The sequence below is a fragment of the Pongo abelii genome, chromosome 23 (genome assembly GCF_028885655.2).
Source record: "Pongo abelii isolate AG06213 chromosome 23, NHGRI_mPonAbe1-v2.0_pri, whole genome shotgun sequence".
NCBI lineage: Eukaryota > Metazoa > Chordata > Mammalia > Primates > Hominidae > Pongo > Pongo abelii.
In genome coordinates, this window is record NC_085929.1 from 23,444,616 (window position 1) to 23,469,073 (window position 24,458).

General features: G+C 42.5%; 1 protein-coding gene across 1 annotated transcript in view; it reads right to left on the reverse strand.

Moving 5' to 3' along the window:
• Window positions 1-24,458, reverse strand: part of GAB4 (GRB2 associated binding protein family member 4) — a 55,854-nt gene that overhangs the window by 13,010 nt on the left and 18,386 nt on the right. Inside the window, exons 4-5 of the mRNA XM_063723198.1 lie at window positions 21,963-22,269; window positions 18,045-18,252 (exon numbers count right to left, since the gene is read on the reverse strand). Coding sequence (XP_063579268.1) covers window positions 18,045-18,252; window positions 21,963-22,269 — 515 coding nt within the window. The remainder of the gene's footprint in view (window positions 1-18,044; window positions 18,253-21,962; window positions 22,270-24,458) is intronic.

Consider the following 24,458-nt stretch of genomic DNA (forward strand, 5'->3'; position numbering starts at 1 on the left):
CACTTTAAAAATCTAAATGATGGGTGGCTGGCAAGATGGCCAAATAGGAACAGCTCTGGTCTGCAGCTCCCAGCAAGATCAACGCAGAAGGTGGGTGATTTCCGCATTTCCAACTGAGATACCTGGCTCATCTCACTGGGACTGGTTAGACAGTGGGTGCAGCCCACAGAGGGTGAGCTGAAGCAGGGTGGGGTGTCACCTCACCAGGGAAGCACAAAGTGTTGGGGAACTCCCTCTCTTAGCCAAGGGAAGCCAAGAGGGACTGTGCTGTGAGGAATGGTGCATCCTGGCCCAGATACACTTTTCCCATGGTCTTCACAACCCACGACCAGGAGATTCCCTCGGGTGCCTACACCACCAGGGCCCTGGGTTTCAAGCACAAAACTGGGCAGCTTTTTGGGCAGACTCCGAGCTAGCTGTAGGAGTTTTTTTCCATACCCTAGTGGCACCTGGAATGCCAGAGAGACAGAACTGTTCACTCCCCTGAAAATGGGGCTGAAGCTAGGGAGCCAAGTGGTTTAGCTCAGGGGATCCCACCCCCATGGAGACCAGCAAGCTAAGATCCACTGGCTTGAAATTCTCGCTGCCAGCACAACAGTCTGAAGTCAACCGGGGACACTGAAGCTTGGTGGGGGTGAGGCATTCGCCATTACTGAGGCATGAATAGGCGGTTTTCCCCTCACAGTGTAAACAAACCCTCCAGAAAGTTCTAACTGGGCAAAGCCCACCATAGCTCGGCAAAGCCACTGTGGCCAGACTGCCTCTCTAGATTCTTCCTCTCTGGGCAGGGCATCTCTGAAAAAAAGGCCGCAGTCCGAGTCAGGGGCTTATAGACAAAACCCCATCTGCCTGGGACAGAGCACCTGGGGGAAGGAGCAACTGTGGGCGCAGTTTTGGCAGACTTAAATGTTTTGCCTGTGGCTCTGAAGAAAGCAGCATATCTCCCAGCACAACGCCCGAGCCCTGCTAAGGGACAGACTGCCTCCTCAAGCAGGTCCCTGACCCCTGTCCCTCCTGACTGGAGACACCTCCCAGCAGGGATCGACAGACACCTCATACAGGAGAGCTCCAGCTGGCATCTGGCAGGTGCCCCTCTGGGACGAAGCTTCCAGAGCAAGGAACAGACATCTATCTTTGCTGTTCTGTAGTCTCCACTGGTGATACTCCGCTGGTGATACAGGGTCTGGAGTGGACCTCCAGCAAACTCCAGTAGAGCTGCAGCAGACGGGCCTGACTGTTAGAAAGAAAACTAACAAACGGAAAGGAATAGCATCAACAACAACAACAAAAAAATCCACACAAAAACCCTATCCGAAGATCACCAACATCAAAGATCAAAGGTAGACAAATTGAAGAAGATGAGGAAAAAACAGTGCAAAAAGGCTGAAAAGCCAGAACACCTCTTCTCCTCCAGAGGATCACAACTCCTCACCAGAAAGGGAACGAAACTGCACAGAGAATGAGTTTGACGAACTGACAGAATTAGGCTTCAGAAGGTGGGTAATAACTCCTCTGAGCTAAAGGAGCATGTTCTAACCCAATGCAAGGAAACTAAAGACCTTGATAAAAGGTTACAGGAATTGCTAACTAGAATAACTAATTCAGAGAAGAACATAAATGACCTAATGGAGCTGAAAAACACAGCATGAGAACTTCATGAAGAATACACAAGTATCAATAGACAAGTCCATCAGGCAGAAGAAAGGATATCAGAGATTGAAGATCAACTTAATGAAACAAAGCATGAAGACGAGATTAGAGAAAAAAGAATTAAAAGAAATGAGCAAAGCCTCAAAGAAATGTGGGACTATGTGAAAAGACCAAGCTACGTTTGATTGGTGTATGTGAAAATGACAGGGAAAATGGAACCAAGTTGGAAAACACTCTTCAGGATATCATCCAGGAGAACCTCCCCAACCTAGCAAGAGAAGCCAACATTCAAATTCAGGAAATACAGAGAACACCACCAAGATACTCCTCGAGAACAGCAACCCCAAGACACATAATCATCAGATTCAGCAAGGTTGAAATGAAGGAAAAAATGCTAAGAGCAGCCAGAGAGAAAGGTGGAAGCCCAACAGACTAAGAGCAGATCTTTCTGCAGAAACCCTACAACTCAGAAGAGAGAAGGGGCCAATATTCAACATTCTTAAAGAAAAGAATTTTCAACCCAGAATTTCATATCCAGCCAAACAAAGCTTCATAAGTGAAGGAGAAATAAATTTCTTTACAGACAAGCAAATGCTGAGAGATTTTTGTCACCACCATGCCTGCCTTACAAGATCTCCTGAAGGACGCACTAAACATGGGAAGGAAAAACCAGTACCAGCCACTGCAAAACCATACCAAAATGTAGAGACCATCGATGCTAGGAAGAAACTGCATCAACCAGCAGTCAAAATAACCAGCTAGCATCATAACGACAGGATCAAATTCACACATAACAATATTAACCTTAAATGTAAATGGGCTAAATGCCACAATTAAAAGATACATACTGGCAAATTGGATAAAGAGTTGAGACCCATTGGTGTGCTGTATTCAGGAGACCCATCTCACGTGCAAAGACACAGATAGGCTCAAAATAATAGGATGAAGGAAGATTTACCAAGCAAATGGAAAGCAAAAAAAAAAAAAGCAGGGGTTGCAATCCTAGTCTCTGATAAAACACACTTTAAACCAAGAAAGATCAAAAGAGACAAAGAGGGCATTACATAATGGTAAAGGGATCAATTCAACAAGAAGAGTTAACTATCCTAAATATATATGTGCCCAATACAGGCACACCCAGATTCATAAAGCAAGTTCTTCTAGACTACAAAGAGACTTAGACTCCCACACAATAATAATGGGAGACTTTAACACCCCACTGTCAATATTAGACAGATCAATGAGACAGAAAATTAACAAGGATATTCAGGACTGGAACTCAGTTCTGGAACAAGCAGACCTAATAGACATCTACAGAACTCTCCATCCCAAATCAACAGAATATACATTCTTCTGAGTACCACATAGCACTCACTTATTCTAAAATTGACCACATAATTGGAAGTAAAACACTCCTCAGCAAATGCAAATGAAGGGAAATCATAAACAGTCTCTCAGACCACAGTGCAATCAAATTCGAACTCAGGATTAAGAAACTCCCTCAAAAATGCACAACTACATGGAAACTGAACAACCTGTTCCTGAATTTATTTACTGGGTAAATAACGAAAATAAGGCAGAAATAAATAAGTTATTTGAAACCAATGAGAACAAAGACACAACGTACCACAATCTCTGGGACACAGCTAAAGCAATGTTCAGAGGGAAATTTACAGCACTAAATGCCCATAAGAGAAAGCAGGAAAGATCTAAAATCAACACCCAAACATCACAATTAAAAGAACTAGAGAAGCAAGAGCAAACAAATTCAAAAGCTAGCAGAAGACAAAAAATAACTAAGATCAGAGCAGAGCTGAAGGATACAGAGACACAAAAAAACTTTCAAAAAATCGATGAATCCACGAGCTGTCTTTTGGAAAAGATTAACAAATTAGATAGACCACTAGCCAGACTAATAAAGAAGAAAAGAGAAAAGAATCAAATAGACACAATAAAAAATGATAAAGTGGATATCACCACTGACCCCACAGAAATACAAACTAGCATCAGAGGATACTATAAACACCTCTATGCAAATAAACTAGAAAATCTAGAAGAAATGGGCAAATACCTGGACACATACACCCTCCCAAGACTAAACCAGAAGGAAGTCGAATCCCTGAATAGGCCAATAACAAGTTCTGAAATTGAGGCAGTAATTAATTGCCTACCAACCAAAAAGAGCCCAGGACCAGACGGATTCACAGCCGAATTCTACCAGAGGCACAAAGAGGAGCTGATATCATTCCTTCTGAAACTATTCCAAAAAATAGAAAAAGATGGACTCCTCCCTAACTCATTTTGTGAGGCCAGCATCATCCTGACACCAAAACCTGGCAAAGACACAAAAAGAAAGAAAATTTCAGGCCAATATCCCTGATGAACATCGATGAGAAAATCCTCAATAAAATACTGGCAAATTGAATCTAGCAGCACATTAAAAAGCTTATCCACCACGATCAAACTGGCTTCATTCCTGGGATGCAAGGCTGGTTCAACATACGAAAATCAATACACATAATCCATCATATAAACAGAACCAATGACAAAAACCACATGATTATCTCAATAGATGCAGAAAAGGCCTTCAATAAAATTCAACACCCCTTCGTGCTAAAAAATCTCAATAAACTAGGTATTGATGGGATGTATCTCAAAATAATAAGAGCTATTTATGACAAACCCACAGCCAATATCATACTGAATGGGCAAAAACTGGAAGCATTCCCTTTGAAAACTGGCACAAGACAAGGATGCCCTCTCTCACCACTCCTATTCAACATAGTATTGGAAGTTCTGGCCAGCACAATCAGAGAAAGAAATAAAGGGTATTCAATTAGGAAAAGAGGAAGTCAAGTTGTCTCTGTTTGCAGATGACACGATTGTATACTTAGAAAACCCCATCGTCTCAGCCCAAAATCTCCTTAAGCTGATAAGCAACTTCAGTGAAGTCTCAGAATACAAAATCCACGTGCAAAAATCACAAGTATTCTTATAAACCAATAATAGCCAAATCCTGAGTGAACTCCCAATCACAATTGCTTCAAAGAGAATAAAATGCCTAGGAATAGAACTTACAAGGGATGGGAAGGACCTCTTCAAGGAGAACTACACACCACTGCTCAAGGAAATAAGAGAGGACAGAAACAAATGGAAAAACATTCCATGCTCATGGATAGGAAGAATCAATATCATGAAAATGGCCATACTGCCCAAAGAAATTTACGAATTCAATGCTATTCCCATCAAGCTACCATTGACTTCACAGAATCAGAAAAATCTACTTTAAATTTCATAAGGAACCAAAGAAGAGCCCATATCGCCAAGACTGTCCTAAGCAAAAAGAACAAACATGGAGGCATCATGCTACCTGACTTAAAACTATACTATGAGGCTACAGGCACCAAAACATGGGACTGGTACCAAAACAGATATATTGACCAATGGAACAGAACAGAGGCCTCAGAAATCACCACACATCTACAACCATCCGACTTTTGACAAGGCTGACAAAAACAAGCAATGGGGAAAGGATTCCCTGTTTAATAAATGGTGTGGGGAAAACTGGGTAGCCATATGCAGGGAACTGAAATTGGACCCCTTCCTTACACCTCATACAAAAATTAACTCAAGATGGATTAAAGACTTAAACGTAAGACCTAAAACCACAAAAACCGTGGAAAAAAACCTAGGCAATACCATTAAGCACACAGGCATGGGCAAAGACTTCATGAATAGAACACCAAAAGCAATGGCAACAAAAGCCAAAACAGACAAATAGGATCTAATTAAGCTAAACAGCTTCTACACAGCAAAAGAAACTATCATCAGAGTGAACAGGCAAACAACAGAATGGGAGAATATTTCTGCAATCTATCCATCTGACAAAGGGCTAATATCCAGAATCTACGAGGAACTTAAACAAATTTACAAGAAAAATTCAAACAATCCCATCAAAAAGGGGCCAAAGGATAATAGACGCTTCTCAAAAGAAGACATTTATGCAGCCAACAAACATGAAAAAAAGCTCATCATCACTGGTCATTACAGAAATGCAAATCAAAACCACAATGAGATACCATCTCATGCCAGTTAGAATGGTGATCATTAAAAAGTCAGGAAACAACAGATGCTGGAGAGGATGTGGAGAAATAGGAACACTTTTACACTGTTGGTGGGACTGTAAATTAGTTCAATCACTGTGAAAGACAGTGTGGCGATTCCTCGAGGATCTAGAACTAGAAATACCATTTGACCCAGCAATCCCATTACTGGGTATATACCCAAAGGATTATAAATCATTCTACTATAAAGACAAGTACACCCATATGTTTATTGCAGCACTATTCACAATAGCAAAGACTTGGAACCAACCCGGATGCCCCTCAATGATAGACTGGATAAAGAAAATGTGGCACATATGCACCATAGAATACTATGCAGCCATAAAAAAGAATGAGTTCACGTCCTTTGCAGGGACATGAATGAAGCTGGAAACCATCATTGTCAGCAAACTTACCCTAGAACAGAAAACCAAACACCACATGTTCTCACTCATAAGTAGGAGGTGAACAATGAGACCACATGGACAGAGGGAGGGAAACATCACACATCGGGGCCTGTCAAGGGGTGGGGAGATAAGGGAGGGGATAGCATTAGGAGAAATACTTAATGTAGATGACAGGTTGATGGGTGCAGCAAACCACTATGGCGCATGTATACCTATGTAACAAACCTGCACGTTCTGCACACGTATCCCAGAATTTAAAGTATAATAAAAATAAATAAATAAATATAAATATAAAATATAGTATGGAATAGAAAAAAATCTAAATGATGCCCCTTAAAAAAGTTGAAAAGTAAGAAAAAACCAAACCCCAAATTAGAAGGAAATAAATATTACAGTTCAGAGCAGAAATAAATAAAATTTAGAGTGAAAAAAATAAAATATCAATGAAACAAAAATTTTGCTTTTTTGAAAAGGTAAACAAAATTGATAATCCTTTAGCTAGATTAACAAAAAATGAGTCAAGCCTTAAATAAAATCAGAGACAAAAAAGGAGACATTACATCTGATAAGACAAAAATTCAAAGGACCATCAGAGACTATTATGAGCAACAATATGCCAAAAATTGGAAAACCTGGAAGATATGGATTAATTCCTACACAAATACAACCTAGCAAGGTTGAATCATGAAGAAATAGAAAACCTGAACAGACCAAGAAGTCACAAGATAGACGCAGTAATAAACTCCCATCAAAGAAAAACCCAAGACCTGATGGCTTCCCTGCTGATTTTCTACCAAACATATGAAGAACTAACATCAATTCTTCTCAAACTATTCCAAAATGTTGAGGAGGATGGAATACTTCTAAACTCATCCTATGAAGCACTATCCTGATACCAAAAACAGACAAAGATACAACAAAAAAAGGAAACATCCCTGATGTTTATAACAATATATTATAAAGATAATTATCAAGTGAGATTCATCTCAGGGATGCAAGGAGGGTTCAACATATGCAAAGAAATGAACATGATACACCACATTAATAGATTCAAAAACAAAAACGATATGATCATTTCAAAACATGACAAAAAGTTATTTGATAAAATGCTACATCCCTTGACAATAAAAACTCTCAACAAACCAGATATAGAAGGAACTTACCTCAAAACAATAAAGGCTTTACATGCAAAACCCACAGCTAGCATCATACTGAACAGGGAAAAATGAAAAGCCTTTCCTCTAAAATCTGGAACAAGACAAGAATGCCCACTTTCACACGGTTATTCAACATGGTACTAGAAGTCCTAGCCAGAGCAATGAGAAGGGAGAAAGAAAGGGCATCCAAATTGAAAAGGAAGAAGTAAAATTGTCCTTGTTTGCAGACAATATAATCTTATATTTAGGAAAACTTAAAAATGCCAAAAGGCTGTTGGAACAGATAAATAAATTCAGAAAAGATGCAGGATACAAAATCAATGTGTAAAAATCAGTAGTATTTCTATATGTCAACAGCAAACAGTCTAAAAAAGAAATTAAGAAAGCAATCCCATTTACAGTAGCTACAAAAAATACTTAGAAATAATCTTAAAGAAGTAAAAGATCTCAACAATGAAAGTATAAAATATTTATTAAAGAAATTAAAAAGGACATGAAAATGGAACAATACCCCATGATCATGATTGCAAAAATTAATATTGTTAAAATGTCCACACTACCTAAAGAAATCTGCAGAATCAATGCCTATCAAAATACATTCAGTATTCTCTACAGAAATAGAAACAAAGATTCTAAAATTTATATGAAACCACACAAGAATCAGAACAGCCAAAGCAACCCTGAGCAAAAAGAACAAAACTGGAAGAATCATACTACCTGACTTCCATTGGAGAAAAGCTGAGTGTTGGGAAAAAAGCTGAGGCAGGGCTTGCATGTCTGACATAATGTAAAAGAGTCTCGGAACATGTCCAGGGTCCAGGGTCTAAAACCCCTTTTGGCCTTTGGAACACCAAGTTCTGTGCCAAAGGGTGGAAGGCTGCCCTGCCGCACCATAATCTAAGCCCAGGGCATAAAACCCCTCGTGGCTTGGATGGAATCCAGGGCTCAGGGCATAAAACCCCTAGTGGCCTCTGGAATGTGTCTAGACTTGCTGGCTCCTTGCTTCTAGCATTCCCAGGCTCATAGGTTGATTGTATCTTAAACTAGAAGAACATGTTTCCATTATCTCAAGTAGCAGAACATGTTCCATATGCTTCAAAGAAAATGCTAAACCGTCACAGGTGTAGATCATGGGCTTGATGCATCGCTACCTTTCAACCCCTACATCCTCACCACCTGTTTCTTTGTTTGATCACGAATAAATAGTGTGGGCTTCCAGAGCTTGGGGCCTTCACAGCCTCCATACATTGGCCCCTTGGTCCCACTTTCACTCTTAAATTGTCTTTTCTCATTCCTTTGACTCCACCGCCCCCATGGCCTGGTGTTGGGTCTGATCACCCCAACATTCCTGGCGCCCAACATGGGGCAACAAAGACCCTGGTGAAGGAAGGCTAGAGCGTATGAAAGTGGAGGATGCATCATCAGAGGACACCTGAAGACAGCTGAAAGAAATTTGGTGGGAAAGCTGAGTGCTCGGAAGAACCAGGGTAACAATGGGACAAAGTGAAAGCAAATTTTCTGCTTATTTGAATTTCTTAAGGCATTTATTACAAAGAGGGGGAGTGAAAGTTAGTACTCAAAATTTGTTATCACTCTTTAGTACAGTAAAACAGTTTTGCCCATGGTTCCCAGAACAAGCGACTATGGAGTTGGATGAATGGGAGAAAATTGGCAGAGATTTTAAAAAGGCGTATAAAGATGGAGCAAAAATTCCAGTTTCCGTTTGGTCAATGTGGGCAGCTCTTGAGCCATTTCAAACAGATGATGAGGCAGATTCAGATGAGGAAGAGAAGGACGAGTGTAAAAAACTAACTTCAGATTCTGAATGCGAGAAGCAAAAACTAGAAAAGGTTAAAGAAAAGAAAGGGAAACTGAAAAAAGAATGTTTTACTAGCTGTCGGCTCCATCTGCTGAATTAAGTGAATGGCCGCCTCCACTCTCTCCCCTTAATGGGCGAGAAAATGAATTAACTGAAAAACTTAACTGCTCCCGTAGTTGCAGCATTAAAACCTTTGTATAGCAATTGGTGATGCTATACAAAATTCTATTCAAAAAGCTAGAGCTGAGGGAGACCTTGAAGCATGGCAATTTCCAGTTACTATAACTCAGCAAGGAGGAAAGAATATAGCTAATTGGGCCACTTTTCCTTTTAAGTTATTAAAGGAATTTAAGCAAGCCATTAGTCAATATGGACTGAACTCTGTGGCTCTTGATAACAGGTTAATACCATATGACTGGGATACCTTAACAAAATCTGTTCTCACTCCATCTCAGTATTTACAGTTTAAAACTTGGTGGGCTGATGAAGTTCAAACTCAGGCAAGGGAAAACACACAAGTGCAGCCACCTGTGCCTGTTTCCTTTGAACAGTTAATGGGAATCGGCCCTAATTGGGGTTGATTAAAAAATCAAGCAGTAATGGAGGATGCTGCCATTGTTCAGCTGTGCTTGTGTCTTACAGGCATAGGAAAGGATAAATCTTACAGGGGAAAATATCCTTCTTTCAGTTCTGTCCGACAAGGACCTAAAGAACCATATATTGATATTATTGCTTGGTTCCAAGAGGCTGTGTATAAAGCCCTAACTGATAAAACAGCTCAGGATGTTGTAATACAGCTTCTTGCATACGATAATGCTAATGCAGAGTGTCAAACTGCTATTAAACCCCTGAGAGGGAGGGCTCATTTAGCTGAATATATTAAGGCTTGCGACTGCATTGGAGGTAACTTACATAAGGCTACTCTTTTAGCTCAGGCTATGGCTGGATTGAAAGTAGGAAAGAATATGCCCCGTTTCTCAGGCTCTTGCTTTAATTGAGGGCAATTTGGACACACACACACAAAAAAGGAATGTAGAAAAGGAAAATAAGAAGGCTGGACAACATTTGTCTGTAAAGTTGTTGGCCTTCATAGAGATTTGTGAAAACTGTTTGCATATTAGGAAAGTTAGCTTTCTCTATAGTGTAATTTGCAATGATCTTCCCTGCTTTTGTTTGCTTTATGACTTTAAGATGGTTTCTACTTTAAAGAATTTTTTGCAATTCTATTTTTTGTTATCTTTTATGGCTCTAAATTTGTGTCTTATTTAAAAAGTCCTTCCTCACTTCAAGATAATAATAAAAATGTAATAAAACAAAAATATTAAAATAAAAAAGGCTGGAGAAGATATATGGTGGAGGGATGCACATACAAAGAGCTGGGGAAAAGTAAAGATAATTGTATAGAGAAGACGATTTGCTTGTGTCTCTCCAGGTGACAATCAGGTGCCTGTGTGGGTGTCCACCAAACATCTGAAGATCTATCATGAGCCACAGCATCTAGTGGACCCACCTGTACAGTGCAAATTGAAGGTTTAAGGACTGCTTTTAAGCCTAGATTTGCTTTCTCTGCCCCTTCTGTCAGAAGGGGCCTGTTTCTCATTATCAGTGGAAAGTTTTACCCCATGGTAACTAACCAAAGAGGCAGAAGCTGAGTTACAGCTTGTAGAACAAATGCTTCAGCAATGGCATGCCTCCTGGCTACAGCCACAAAAGTTTTTGCATCTGTTTCACTAGACTTACTAACGTGGGGTCGAGGGCATGCTTGTGTTTTTGCAGGAGATGAACAAACCGTGCGGGTGCCCTCAAGATGTGTACGACCATGGAGTGGGAGACTGGAGGGACCCATGGATCCCAACCGTGGACCTGGGTCCCCCAGTACAAGCCATGAGCCAGTTGAATCTGAATGCAAAGATGCAACAAGGACCAAATGGAGGCATGCTGACATCAACCCCTATAACATGGGGACAGATCAAGAAAACCACACAGGAAGCTGAGAAACTGCTGGAGCGCCAGGGTTTTACCTTTTGCTGGGATTCAGAGGTACAACAGATGTTTAACTGAACAATGCTTTCTGACTGAGCTCCTCTCTACCCTGAATACAAAAAACACTAATAGTTAGGCAGGAATATCATCACCCCTATTCAGCACGAAGAAGTTACAGAAGATGGACCTTCATCCTTCTGCAACCCTTAGGATTAAGGGTCCTCTTGTAAAAGGGAAAGGGAAAATATGTAAGAAGCATTCAAACCAGAGCGACTCCATTTTGAATAAGGGCCAATGCATCCTAATGAGGAAGGGATGAAAATGAATATATCCATAGGATATAAATATCCCCCACTAGGCCTGGGACCTTTTGTTGGATGTTTACAGATTGACACACAAGTCTGGTTAGCAATAGTCCCCAGAAAAAACAAATCACAGGCTGCTTTGCATATGATTTCAGAAAGTAGTTTAAAATATAATTATTCCAATCCTAAAATTCTGGATTTCCATCTGAATAAGCTCAAATGTAAACAAAATAGAGTTTGGTTCGAAGGTATGGATGCTTGAACTTGGGAAGATGATATACCAAGGCCGAGGTGCTACAAAATAATTCCCATAGAATCATCTATTAGTCCCCTAAGGGGATCTTTAAAGAAAATTGCACCAGAAGGCCCTCTTGTGACACAAATGTAGTAAGCTGATGGAGTTGTTGGTGAATAAATCATATACAATATATTCAGACGGAAGCTAATGCCCCTATTATATGGAATCCTGCTGGCATTGTTGCCCCTAGTCCAAAAATGATATCTCCTGCCATAGGACAGGAACATTCAAAATTATGGAAATTAGCTATAGCTCAAAGTTCAATCAAAATTTGGGAGGGTAAATATAACAAGTATAAAGGGGAGGGAGGTAAAAATAAACATGCTCTCTTTTTTTTCCAACAGGACCTTTTGGATTCAAAGTTGTGTTCAGCCACCTTTTATGCTAGCAATAAGGAAACGTTACTAACTTTTAATAAAAATCAGACTATCCTAATAATTAAAGCCAGAGAAGGAGTTTGGATCCCTGTGTCTCTAAATAGACCATGGGAGGCATCACCATCCATTCATATAGTAACTAAGAGCCTTAAAAAACTCTGATCCTGAAGATTTATAGTTGCTCTTATATTTGCTATAACTGGCCTTATTGCTGTTCCTACTACTGCTGCAGTAGCTGGTGTGGCTTTACATTCATCTGTGCAAACTGTTGAATTTGTCGATAAGTGGCAAAAGAACTCCACAAAATTTTGGAACTCTCAAGCTAAAAACAGTTTTGTATTACTCCCCATAGTTATAATGAAACAGAACACTGATGGGAAAAAATTAAATGCCATCTGGAGGGCAGAGATGAAAATCTCACCCTCAATATTGTAAAATTAAAAGAGCAGGTTTTTGAAGCCTCTCAGGCTCACTTGAACCTGCTCCCTGGAACTGATATTTTGAACAAGACAGCCGATGGGTTGTCTACAATCAGTCCTCTTAAATGGATTAAGGCCATTGAAAGCTCTACACTTGCAAATCCTGTTCTAATAATTATGTGCTTGTGCTGTCTCCTTTTAGTCTGCAGATGTGGAAGCTGCCGCTGGAGAGAAAGCTGCCGCTGGAGAGAAAGCTGCCATTGAGAACAAGCAATGATAGCTGTGGAGGTTTTATGAAAAAGAAAAGGGGGGCATGTTGAGGAAAAGCTGAGTGTTGGGAAAAAAGCTGAGGCAGGGCTTGCATGTCTGACATAATGTAAAAGAGTCTTGGAACATGTCCAGGGTCCAGGTCTAAAACCCCTTGTGGCCTTTGGAACACCAAGTTCTGTGCCAAAAGGTGGAAGGCTGCCCGGCTGCACCATAATCTAAGCCCAGGGCATAAAACCCCTCGTGGCTTGGATGGAATCCAGGGCTCAGGGCATAAAACCCCTAGTGGCCTCTGGAATGTGTCTAGACTTGCTGGCTCCTTGCTTCTAGCATTCCCAGGTTCATAGATTGATTGTATCTTAAACTAGAAGAACATGTTTCCATTATCTCAAGCATATCTCATTCCATATGCTTCAAAGAAAGTGCTAAACCATCACAGCTGTAGATCATGGGCTTGATGCATCACTACCTTTCAACCCCACATCCTCATCACCTGTTTCTTTGTTTGATCACCAATAAATAGCATGGGCTCCCAGAGCTCGAAGCCTTCACAGCCTCCATACTAGCATTGGCCCCCTGGTCCCACTTTTACTCTTAACTTGTCTTTTCTCATTCCTTTCACTCCACCAGACTTCATAGCCCTCATGGCCTGGTGTTGCATCTGATCACTCCAACACTACCTAAAGAAATCTGCAGAGTCAATGCCTATCAAAATACCATTCTGTATTTTCTACAGAAATAGAAACAAAAACTCTAAAATTTATATGAAACCACACTAGAATCAGAACAGCCAAAGCAACCCTGAGCAAAAAAGAACAAAACTGGAGGACTCATATTACCTGACTTCAAAATATACTACAAAGCTATAACCAAAACAGCATGGCACTGACTTAAAAATGGACACACAGTCCAATGGAACAGAATACAGATCTCAGAAATAAATTCATGCATTTACAGTCAACTCATTTTCAACAAAGATGCCAAGAGTATACATTGGGGAAAGAACAGTCTCTTCAATAAATGGTGCTGGGAAAAATAAATATCCATATGAATGTATGAATGAAACTAGAGCCCTATCTCTCACCCTATACAAAAATCAACTCAAAATTGATTAAACATGTAAATGTAAGACCTGAAACCATGAAACATGTAGAAGAAAACATTGAGAAAACAATTCAAAACATTGGTCTAGCCAAAACGTTCTTGAATAGCACCTCAAATGCACAGGTAATCAAAGCAAAAACTGACAAATGGAATTATATCAAGCTAAAAAGCTTCTATACAGCAAAGGAAAAAATTAATAAGGTATAGAAACAATCTACGCAATAGGAGAAAGTATTTTCAAACTATTCATCCAATAAGAAATTAATAGAATATATAAGGAACTCAAACAACTCAATGGACAAAAAATCAAATAATCAGATTACAAAATGGACAAAAGATCTGGATAGACATTTCTCCAAAGAAGACATCCAAATGGCCAATAGGTAAATGAAAAAATTATCAACATCACCAGTCATTAGGAAAATGCAAATCAAAATCACAATGAGATATCATCTCCCCCAGTTAAAATGGCTATTATCAAAAGATAATAACAAATGCTGATAAGGGCATGGAGAAATGGGAATGCTCTATATACTCTTTGTAGGAATGTAAATTAGCACGGCCACTACGGAACACAATATGGAGGTTCCTCAAAAAACTAAAACTAGAACTACCATATGATCCAGCAATCTCACTGCTGGGTATATAGCCAACATCTGTATTATCTTGAGGTTCACATCTGTTTCTTCCAATTAGAACTGGTTAAATTCTGCTGGTTCTCTGTAAGCTGAGAAAATGTGAATTACATCCTGAATGTTGTGCATGTTGTGTTTTGTGTAGACTGTGGGTTGCCATAATCCTTGGGAGAATGTTGATGTTTTGGTTTCTGCAGGAAATCAAGCTGGTTAGGTTGAGACTGCAAGTTCCATCTCTTCTCTGTGTGGTAGTGCCAAGCTGTGCTCAGTTCATATAGCTCTGTTACACTGGTTTGGGACTTTCCACACACATGTAGCTCAAGGTGAGCATAAGACTTGGGTGGTTTCGTGCTCAGAATTAGCAGATCCCTTCTCCAGCTCACTCTGCTCTAGAATCCTTTCCAGCTCCATTGGGCTCTTTCCTGGTTCCTCTACCTAGAAAGATGGCGTTTCCAGGAAAGTTTTAACCACTGGCCCCACTGTGCTGCTTTGTGTGCGCACACCCTGGAGGCAAATCCATGCAAGACAGAAAATTGACCTCTGTGTATTTGCTGCTCCAAGTTTTTCTCCAGTCCATACCCTGCCTCCTTTCATTTACTTCCCAGGGTCTTTGGGTAATTGTACTTTGTATGTGTCCAGAGTTTTAAGCTGTGATCTGGGAATGATATCCTGCAGTGGGTCTGCCACCACAGTGGAGCTGGAACTCCTAAGTACTTTTCCAGGATCCCTGTATCTCTCCCAAAATCCATCATCTCTTCACCCATTACATACATTTTTTGCTCACAGATTTAAAAAGTTAACATACTTATTTTAAAGTCTTTGTAGGCTAGCTCCAAAATCTGGGTCTATTCTGGTCTGTTTCTATGTACTGAGTTCTCTAAACTGTGGGTCAACTTTTACTATTTACTCATACGGCTAGTAATTTTTCATCAGATACTGACTATCTGGGATCTGTTCTAGGAAAAGCCATGGAAATTGAATCTCAGTTCTTTCAAGAGTCAAATCTGTTCCAGAGTTTTGATTGTTCTTCAGTGCCTTCAAACAGTTGTTTTCTAATGTCTCAGTTTCTAACTGTTCAGTAGGTTTAGTATGATGCAAGCTATGCCACTACCATCAGAAACAATATCATCTTTCAGGACTTAAGAAAGCTTCCTTCCTATTCTCCATCTCCCCTTGGAATTTGGCAAACAATGTCTAACTTTTCTGTAGAAACTACCCTGAGATATTGCTAATTGTCCTCTCACTCCCTCATCCACACAAGCGAAAACAAAGAGGACAGCACAGCCTGGCCAAGGGCCCATGGCAGTGCTGTTCCCAAGCTTTAGACAGTTCTTTCTCCTCAAATGTGCCATCTCACTACAGCAGACGACCATCAAACACTGATCATGTACTGATATAGACATACTATATGCCCTGCCTTGTGTCCTCAGAGCATCTTAACACAGAAAATCCGTAACACGACCTCCATAACATCCAGAACATCTTAACACAGAAATCCATTAACATGAGGCAGACAGCCCCAAATGCTGGGAGAGAGAACATAAAAAACTGCTGTGGTGATTCAAAGAAACCAGCTCTTGCTGGTAAGACTAACAGGAATTTCACAGAGGAGGAAGGAATGTAGAAAGTGGACCCTCACTGCTCATGCAGACAGACATTTACCTGTCTGTCTCCTTTTGCTTCAGCTGTGTCATGGGAGTGCAGGTGGTGGTGGCTGTTAGTATACCAAGCCTTCTACATAAAGTGTGTCCTGCAGATGAGCTGCACTGGTATCCTCAGTCTGTGTCAGCAAGGCAGGACTGTAGGACCCACCCCAGGTTCGCTGATGAAAACAAGCATCTCAGCAAGCTCCCCAGGTGTTCCACGTGCATGTGAAAGTATGAAGGGCACCAACACGAAGCACTGTGTCTTTTACAAGAATGACGACTGGAAGACCTCAGTTCTCTCTGTCCAGGCATTCATACATGCAATAGACGGAAAGGGGCACAGGGAGAACCACAAGCAACATGGACTGGGCATCTGCCACTGTGCACTTCATGTGTGTTCTGTCACCTTACACCCATCAGCCTTTGAGTTAGTTGTTTCCATTCTGAAGATAAGGAAGTTGAAGGTCAAAGAGGTTAAATAAGTGGCCTAAGATGCCAAGAAAAGTGGCAGAACCTCAATTTGAAACCATATCTGGCCGATGCCAAGCCTGTGCCATGCTTTCCATTGCACTGTACTGCCTATCCCTCTGGTCTGGGACTCAGTAGAGGCAGGTACCAGTGTGGTTCTGCCACTAACTAGTTTAGTGATCTTGGTTAATTCGTTCTATCTTTCTAGAACACAGATCTTCATGTATCAGTTGATGAAGGTGGAACTGCTGAAAGTTCACAAACAAAGGAATCGCATTGCTTCAGGAAAATGGGTGATGGAACTAGCCTTCAGATTGAGTGCTGGAGCCCCTGCTGTGTTACAGAAAAAGGAGTAGAAAACCAGGGGTGCAGCAAAGTGTGGGGCAAAGAGTTCAGGACAGATGTGAGGACACCTGGGTTCTAGTCCCGCCTCTACCATTTGATAGCTGTGAGCCTCAGGTGCTTCACCTATAAAATGGAGATAAATGATCTTCCTAGCTATCTCTCATATGTTTGACTGGTCCAAGTGAGATTATGTATGAAAATATTCTCACAGATGTCATGAAGTCCTCTATTAACACAGCCATTTGTCTGTCTGCCTTCATTTTCACAGCATGATTTAGGTATTTCTAAACTAACAAACCAAGGAATGTGACTGTGATCTGTGTGCCACGGTAGCAACTGAGCACCAGCTCTGGCCAAGCCCATCCCCTCTGCACATTTGCCTGACCTTACACTGGGAATAACAGGTGATAAAACTGGTGCAGGCCCTGCCCCTGTGAGACAGCCAGTGGTGTCAGAGAAGCAGAGGTCATGGTTCCAGAGCAAGGAGTCCCTTGTGAAACCATCTGTGGTGATGGACATGCTGCCTATCTTTGCTAGTCACTTTAGTGGCTACTGAGCATTTGACTTGTGGCTACTATAACTGAGAAACTGAACTGGAAATTTAATTTAATTTTAATTAGCTTAAATTTAAATAGCCATGACTGCAGCTACTGTGGAGCAGCACAGCTTAGAATTCAACTGAGCTATGGATCTGTCATCAATCTTAAGGTTTCATAGCTGTCCTCTTAAGGCCAACACATAAACCGACTTTGTTATTTGCAGTTCTGAAACTCTAGCCTCTAGTGCTTTTTTCCCCACAAGCAAACAAAATTTTCATGGCATGGTTTTTTTATAATGGTAGGTTTCTTAGGAATCCAATTATCACTTTGTAGCAACACAAATAAAACCAATAAAATGTGAAGGCTACATAAACAAAAAATTAAATTTTGTTATATATGTTTGCTTACCTGGAAAGATATAATATTTTATGTCCTTCTCTTTGAAATTTAAAAAAATCAAGGACTGAATAAAATAAGACCTTGAGGGGGGTCACTGCCCCCACTGGCCGTGGGGGCCCCTACCTTGCATGTTCTGCTCTCTGGCTGGCGTGCTGCTGCGAGCAGACACACCCCCGAGGTGCAGGGATGGGCCAGGCGGGCAGCACACAGTGAGACACCGGGGGCTCAGATGTGGGTTCTTGTTCTTGGGGGAGGTGCTGATGGGAGCGGCTGGGCTCAGCTGGAGAAGAGCAGGGGCCGTGACTGGCTGAGGAAATGTTTCCCAGGGAGCCTGTGAATGAAACAGGAAGGAAGGGCATCCTTGTTCCAAAGTGGGCTGCTAGAGGCAGAAACACGTGAAGACAGTGGCGCTAATCCAGCACCAGCACTCTTCCTCTCACATGCCTGCCCCCTCTGTCCTCCCAGAGGAGGGCTGGTGCCTCCTGGCTATCCTGGCTAAGGAGCAGACGCTCTGCCTCTTTCCTACCCTGGAGCAGCCTGGAGGCCTCATAGTGCCCTGGGCCCTGACTGCTCCACTCCCAGACGGTGTGGCTCCCCACAGTCCAGGATTGTGGTCCGGGCCCCCAGGCAAGACAGCCTCTGCAGTGGTGAGTGCCGCCACCTCCCTCCTCCATGGTGGGTTCTCTGTCATGGCCTCCCTCAGAGCTAAGGCTGTCTGGGTGAAGCGAGGCTTGCCAACTGAAGCCGCATTCTTGGAAACCCAGCTTTCCTGCCTGTCCTTCCATGGCATCTCAGACTCTCCTGTGGTGTTGTCAAGGAAGAGAGGTATCATGGACAGGTGGTACTTTGCTGCACCCCAAGCCCAGCACACTGTTCATCTGGCTTGCTCTCCAGGACCTGTCCACACTCCTCAACAGAACCTACAAGGCCTTTCACAGTCTGACCTGTTTCCTGCTTTCCTATACCCACAACCAAGGTATATGGCAGCATCAGCCATCCTGCACACACCGGCCTCTTTCAGGCTTCTTTGCTTTGGCTTATGCTGTTCCTTCTGCCTGGATTTCACTTCTACTCAAACTCACATGCAGACTTTAAGACCCTGCTCAAATATCATATTCTCTCTGAAACTTCAGGGACCGACTTTCTTCTGGGTGTCACAGCACTTGGCCCATGTTCCCATTATATGCATGATCCCATCATAGGCACTTCCTTGCCCAGTCCATGGGTTTTTGAGAACCGCTACTGATGTTGTTACCTCCACGGCCCAAGCATTTACCCAACAGAAGCCAGGTACATAGATAGTTTTTAGTTTGTGTTTGCAGAATAAATAAAAACATATTTTCAGCAATCAAAAACCCCAACAGCAAAACTTCTTGTTCAAAAGAAATGAAGGTCTACAGGTGTAATTTCAAATGATGTGATCGCTAAGTGGGGTTATGTTTGGGTGGTGTTGATGGTGGCTTTCTAAGGGTTCTTCAAGTCATATCAGAGGGGGCAGAGTTCTCCTTCTGCCCCCTGATATCTGGCCTATTTCTGGCTGTGCCACCTCATGGCCTGAGGCAGGAACCCCAGCTGGCTAATGCCCCTGAGTGTCTGCTCCTCTCCAGCTGTTTCTGATGCTAGGCAAGACAAGTTCTGCCAGTGAGCAACAGAAACATCTGGCAGGGCTCTGGGAAAGATGGCTCCACTTACAGCTATGTGCACTCCAAGATGAGCTCCCATGCAGGTCTCCTGGGGAGTGGGATGTCTGCTAACAGAATCAACGGCCTTGTAGCTCCAAAAGACCTGCAAGATGAATGCTCTACCAGTGCAGGAGCAAGGGTCTATGCTAGGGGGCCAATCAGCCACAGCACCAAGGATGAACACAGCTGCTGCCCAGGGAGGGTGCAGCCTGGGAAGCTCTGCTGAGCCTCTGCTCCTGCCATCTTGTTGGATCTGCTTCCTCTGCCTTCAATGGAGCTATTCTTCACGGTTCTGCTCTAGACCCTCCTCAGCCTCACTCTGACTCCGGATACTGCAGGGTGATCCTGTCCTCCCACAGCCCCCAGGACTGCCTAAGTGATGGCAACTCTAAAATCTGAACCTGCAGCTCAGGCCTTTCTGGGGCTCCCTGCTGCAAGGCAGAGACCCCACAAGCACGTGTCCCTGATGCTCCAAGTGAGCCCCTCGCATGCCTGTGTTCCCTCTCAGTGAGGCACATCAGCATGACTGTCCACTGCACTCTCCAAGCCAGAGCCCAGGCATCACTGTGACTCTTCACTCTTTCTCACCAACCATGTCCTGTCCTTACGGCATTGCTCATGGAAAGCTCTTCCACAGTGCCCTGCATCCTTAAGATGACTCACAAAGCACTCTCTCTCTAAGACCATATTTCTGTTTATTTCTTCAACTGGTTTCTTGCCAGTAATTCCTCGTGTTTCAAATGGAATTCTAGTAAAATACCAACCTCTCTCTCATCACCCCATACATTCAGCTCAAAACTCAGCGAGGGCAGAGATTTCATCTCTTTTGAAATGGTTTTGTTCTCAGAATCAAGCCCAGTGTGTAACACAGTAAGTATGTGCTGATCAAACAAAGGACGTAGTATAGTAAGGAACTACTCCCCTGGTGACAGTCAGTGCTCCTCATCGCCCTCCCAATAAAGTCCAGGCTCCTCAGTCTGGTAGGAAAGGCCACTTTTCCACAACCCACTAACCCTGTCCTGTCACCCCATGCATCCTTCATGCCTCCAGTTGTATGTGTGGGCTGTGAGGATGAAAGAGTGACCCACCCTCACCTTCACAGCCCCTGTCTAGCACTCGGGCAGTAGAGTCCTATCCATGACCCAGAGTCCATTTATATGCAGACCTGGGGGTCTATCAGCACCAAGCCACGGCTATAAAACTGGTCAGCTCTCTCAAATGGGCTACAGCTCCAGAAACATCCTTTCAAAGCAGTTCTGGCAATAAACATTGCCTGGAGAGTTCTTAAAATCAGACTGCTGTGTTTTGTCCCAGAGTTTCTGATTCAGTAAGTCCGGAGTGGGGTGCAGACTGACTTACAAGAATGAATTACTTACTGACATTCTTACAAGAATGTGCAGGTCTAACAAGTTCCCAGGTGATGCTGATGCTGATGAGCTAAGAATGGTTTTTACATTTTCAAAGGACTGTAACATTTTAAAAAATAGGAATATAAAATAGAGACTATATGTGGCCTTCAAAATCTAAAATATTTACAGGAAGTATCTGCTGAGCCCTGGACCCTTGCTACTCAAAATGAAGCTTTTCTTTTTCAATTTTATCCTCCCAAAAAAAGTGGGAAAGAGTGGAGCTTCCAAAAGACACTACTGCCTGGGTCTGCCACCCAAGAGATTCCTAGGTAACTCACTTGGCACAGGTCCTTGGCATCAACATTTTAAAAATGTCCCTCCTTAATTCTGATGTGCAACCAGGTTCAAGAATGGCCAATTTAGACCATACACCTGCCTCAGAAAAAAAAAAAAAAAAAAAAAAAAAGCCTGCTCCTCAACCTTCCTGATGAGTAGAGGATGAGCCTGAACAAATGTGAAGGAGCATTTCTGCAACTTAAAACTCATTTTAAGAAGCTGAACTACTCTTTTGTGAAGGTTATTAAAACCCAAGCGTAAGTCTACATTTGCTCCTTTCACCTGTCCCCTCCTAAGTGATTATAAATCAGTAAGAATCAAAAAGCAACCCCAAACAAACCCACCAAGGGTCAAGTGCAACTGTGCCAGGCGGTCTGAAGTAGGTGGGCCAGAACAGCCAGAGACGGATCAGTAGAGGGCAAAGGAGAGGTCTTCCCTACAGGTGGCTGAGAGGTGACAGGGCAAAGTGCAGAGAGCTCAGGGAAGGGGGAGAGGTGGAGGACTGAGGATGGTAGTGGTATCGAGGTGTCTGAAGAAACACCAAAAATGCCTTTAGCTTCATCACGAGCCCAACACTTCTTGGCAGTGTTGGCAGCTAGAGCTGCCCTCCTTGCTGGAGACTGGAGGGCCTCATCTCAGCCCCTCCTGAGACAGGGCTGTGTGTGCTCCCATACCTGTGCTTTCCTCAACCTGCCTGAAGCCGCAGATCTGACAGATGCTCCGGACCCACTTGTTCATGTCCTCCCTGGTCTCAGCCACCAGGTAAAAGGTACGCTCACTGGTCTTGATGTCAAACATATAGCCCTTCTGAATCTCCTTCTTGTTGAAGTTCAGAGTCACACCAACATCCAGCTGCTCACAGAGGTTCAGGTTGATGGTGCGCAGGGGCTTCTTGGAGCCATCATTCTTGTAGTATTCCAGAACATCTGGGTCACTGCTAGTCTGGCCCCTCCGCAGGATAAACCAGCGTTTCCTCCAGGCCTAAGGAAGGAGTAAGAAGAGGGGAAGCATTCATTTGTTATTACAAAGCTTTTAACAGGTCTGAGACATCACTAAGTTAAGGGTGAGACTTGGACCTGCACTCAGCCTATGTCTCCCTTTCAGATTTCCCCAGAGTTTCAAAGGTGGAGAGTGACTTTGCATTTTACTGCAGCATCTCACTATGTCAACAGTTTCATCACTACAAAATAAGATGTGCATTTCCACACTTTAGAGCAGGAGGTTGGGTGAGGACACTTTATAGCAACAATTTCATTAGGCTAGAACACTGACCTCAATGCATAGCACTTTTAGACAGAGTAGAACTCTCAAAGCCACAACACCTTAGTTTATAGATGGGGACCTCCACTAAGCATGGTGAGTTGAAGCAACAATGTCAGAAGCAGAAGTAGTAGCAGTAAACAAGTAGCAGAAAAACATGTTTCCCAACTTTTAGTAAAATGTGCTTTTTACCATATCATGATGCTTTAGAAGAGTCACAGAGAAACCCTTCTAAAACTTCTCTGAAGCACAGGACTTCAGGATGCTTCCTTTTTAAGGGACACAATCTTACTCTGTCACTCAGGCTGGAGTGCAATGGTGGCACAGTCACAGTTCACTGCAGCCTCTAATTCCTGAGCTTAGGTAATCATCCCACTTCAGCCTCCTAAGTAGCTAGGACTAGAGCATACACCACCATACCTAGCTAATTCTTTAATATATTTTTTTGCAGAGATGGGGTCTCACTATGTTGCCTAGGCTCATCTTCAACTCCTGGCCTCGTGTGATCCTCCTGCTTCCGCCTCCCAAAGCACTGAGAGACCTTTTTTCTATCTTGTTCACCGCTATATCCCTAGTACTTGTAATAGTATTACTGATCAGATAAACTCCTTATACTACTCCATCCCATAGAATTGAATGCATTATTACATTTTCTCTTAGGCTGTCTTCTACCTTCCATCTCTTCAACAAGACTGAATGATCCATGAGCAGACACCACACACAGGGATAAGAGACTACCCATGGTAGAGAACTGTGGATGAGTCTATGCTTCTCCACTGGCTCCAGGTGTGACTTTCCAGTAAGCCATTTACCTCTTTGGAGCTTGTCTCGGCTACTGGAATCACCACCACCACCATCTGCACTAAGTACCTCATAGTTTTATTATGCAAACAAACTCAAACCACTTGGTATACAACCCTGAAGGACTACAGATGCCAAGCACTGGGTTATTATCACAACTCTTTAGAACCCAGGAGAGTCCTACACTCTAGGACTCCTACCACCTTTTCCCACTCACCTTTTATCCCTGTTATTTTCCCCCTTATCAAACTTCCTTTCCATAGCTCTATTATAATCATACCCTTGCATCTTTCTCCATTCCTCTTATTTATCTGGCAAAACCACAGCCCCTGGCTAAGCCTAATGCTTTGTCTATTCCACCTGTTCCCATTCAGCTATGAACAGCTGGAAAGAAATACACAACCATGCTGCCTGGTCTCACTTTAACTTCAAGGGGCCCTCATGTGGCCCAATGTCCTACCATATTTACCTAGTTCATGGTTTTCTCCTAGCGTTTTGCAACAATTTCTCAACTTCTCTCCCTTTAAACTTCCAACGCGCCTATTTCTTTGTTTCTTATTCCATGAGAAAATATAAGCAATGCAAAGAGAATCTGCACCTGATCCGCCTCCACATCCACCAGCCTGCCTGTGCCTATAGCCCTGGATCTTGTCACTGGGGAGCAAAGAGACTTCGTCCATTCTAAGGCCAACTTTCTTGCATTTGTGAACACCCTCTCGCTCACAAACGGACATCACTTCAACAGTTCTCCACCTCTACTAGGATCATTCCCATCAAGACACAAATTTCTCCCATCTTAGAAAAAAAAATTAAAAACTTGGTTTCAGCCCGCATTCTCTTCCAACTATGGCCCAGTTTTTCTACCCTCTTTACCTTAAAACTCTGAGTTAGTGGGTGCAGTGCACCAGCATGGCACATGTATACATATGTAACTAACCTGCACATTGCGCACATGTACCCTAAAACCTAAAGTATAATAATAATAAATTAAAAAAAAAAAACTCTGAAGAGTTTCCTCACTGCTAATCTTCATTTCCTCTTCTCCTGTTTTGTGAAATCACTCTAATCAGGCTGTTCCCCTTCTGCACCACTAAAATGACTCATGGAAG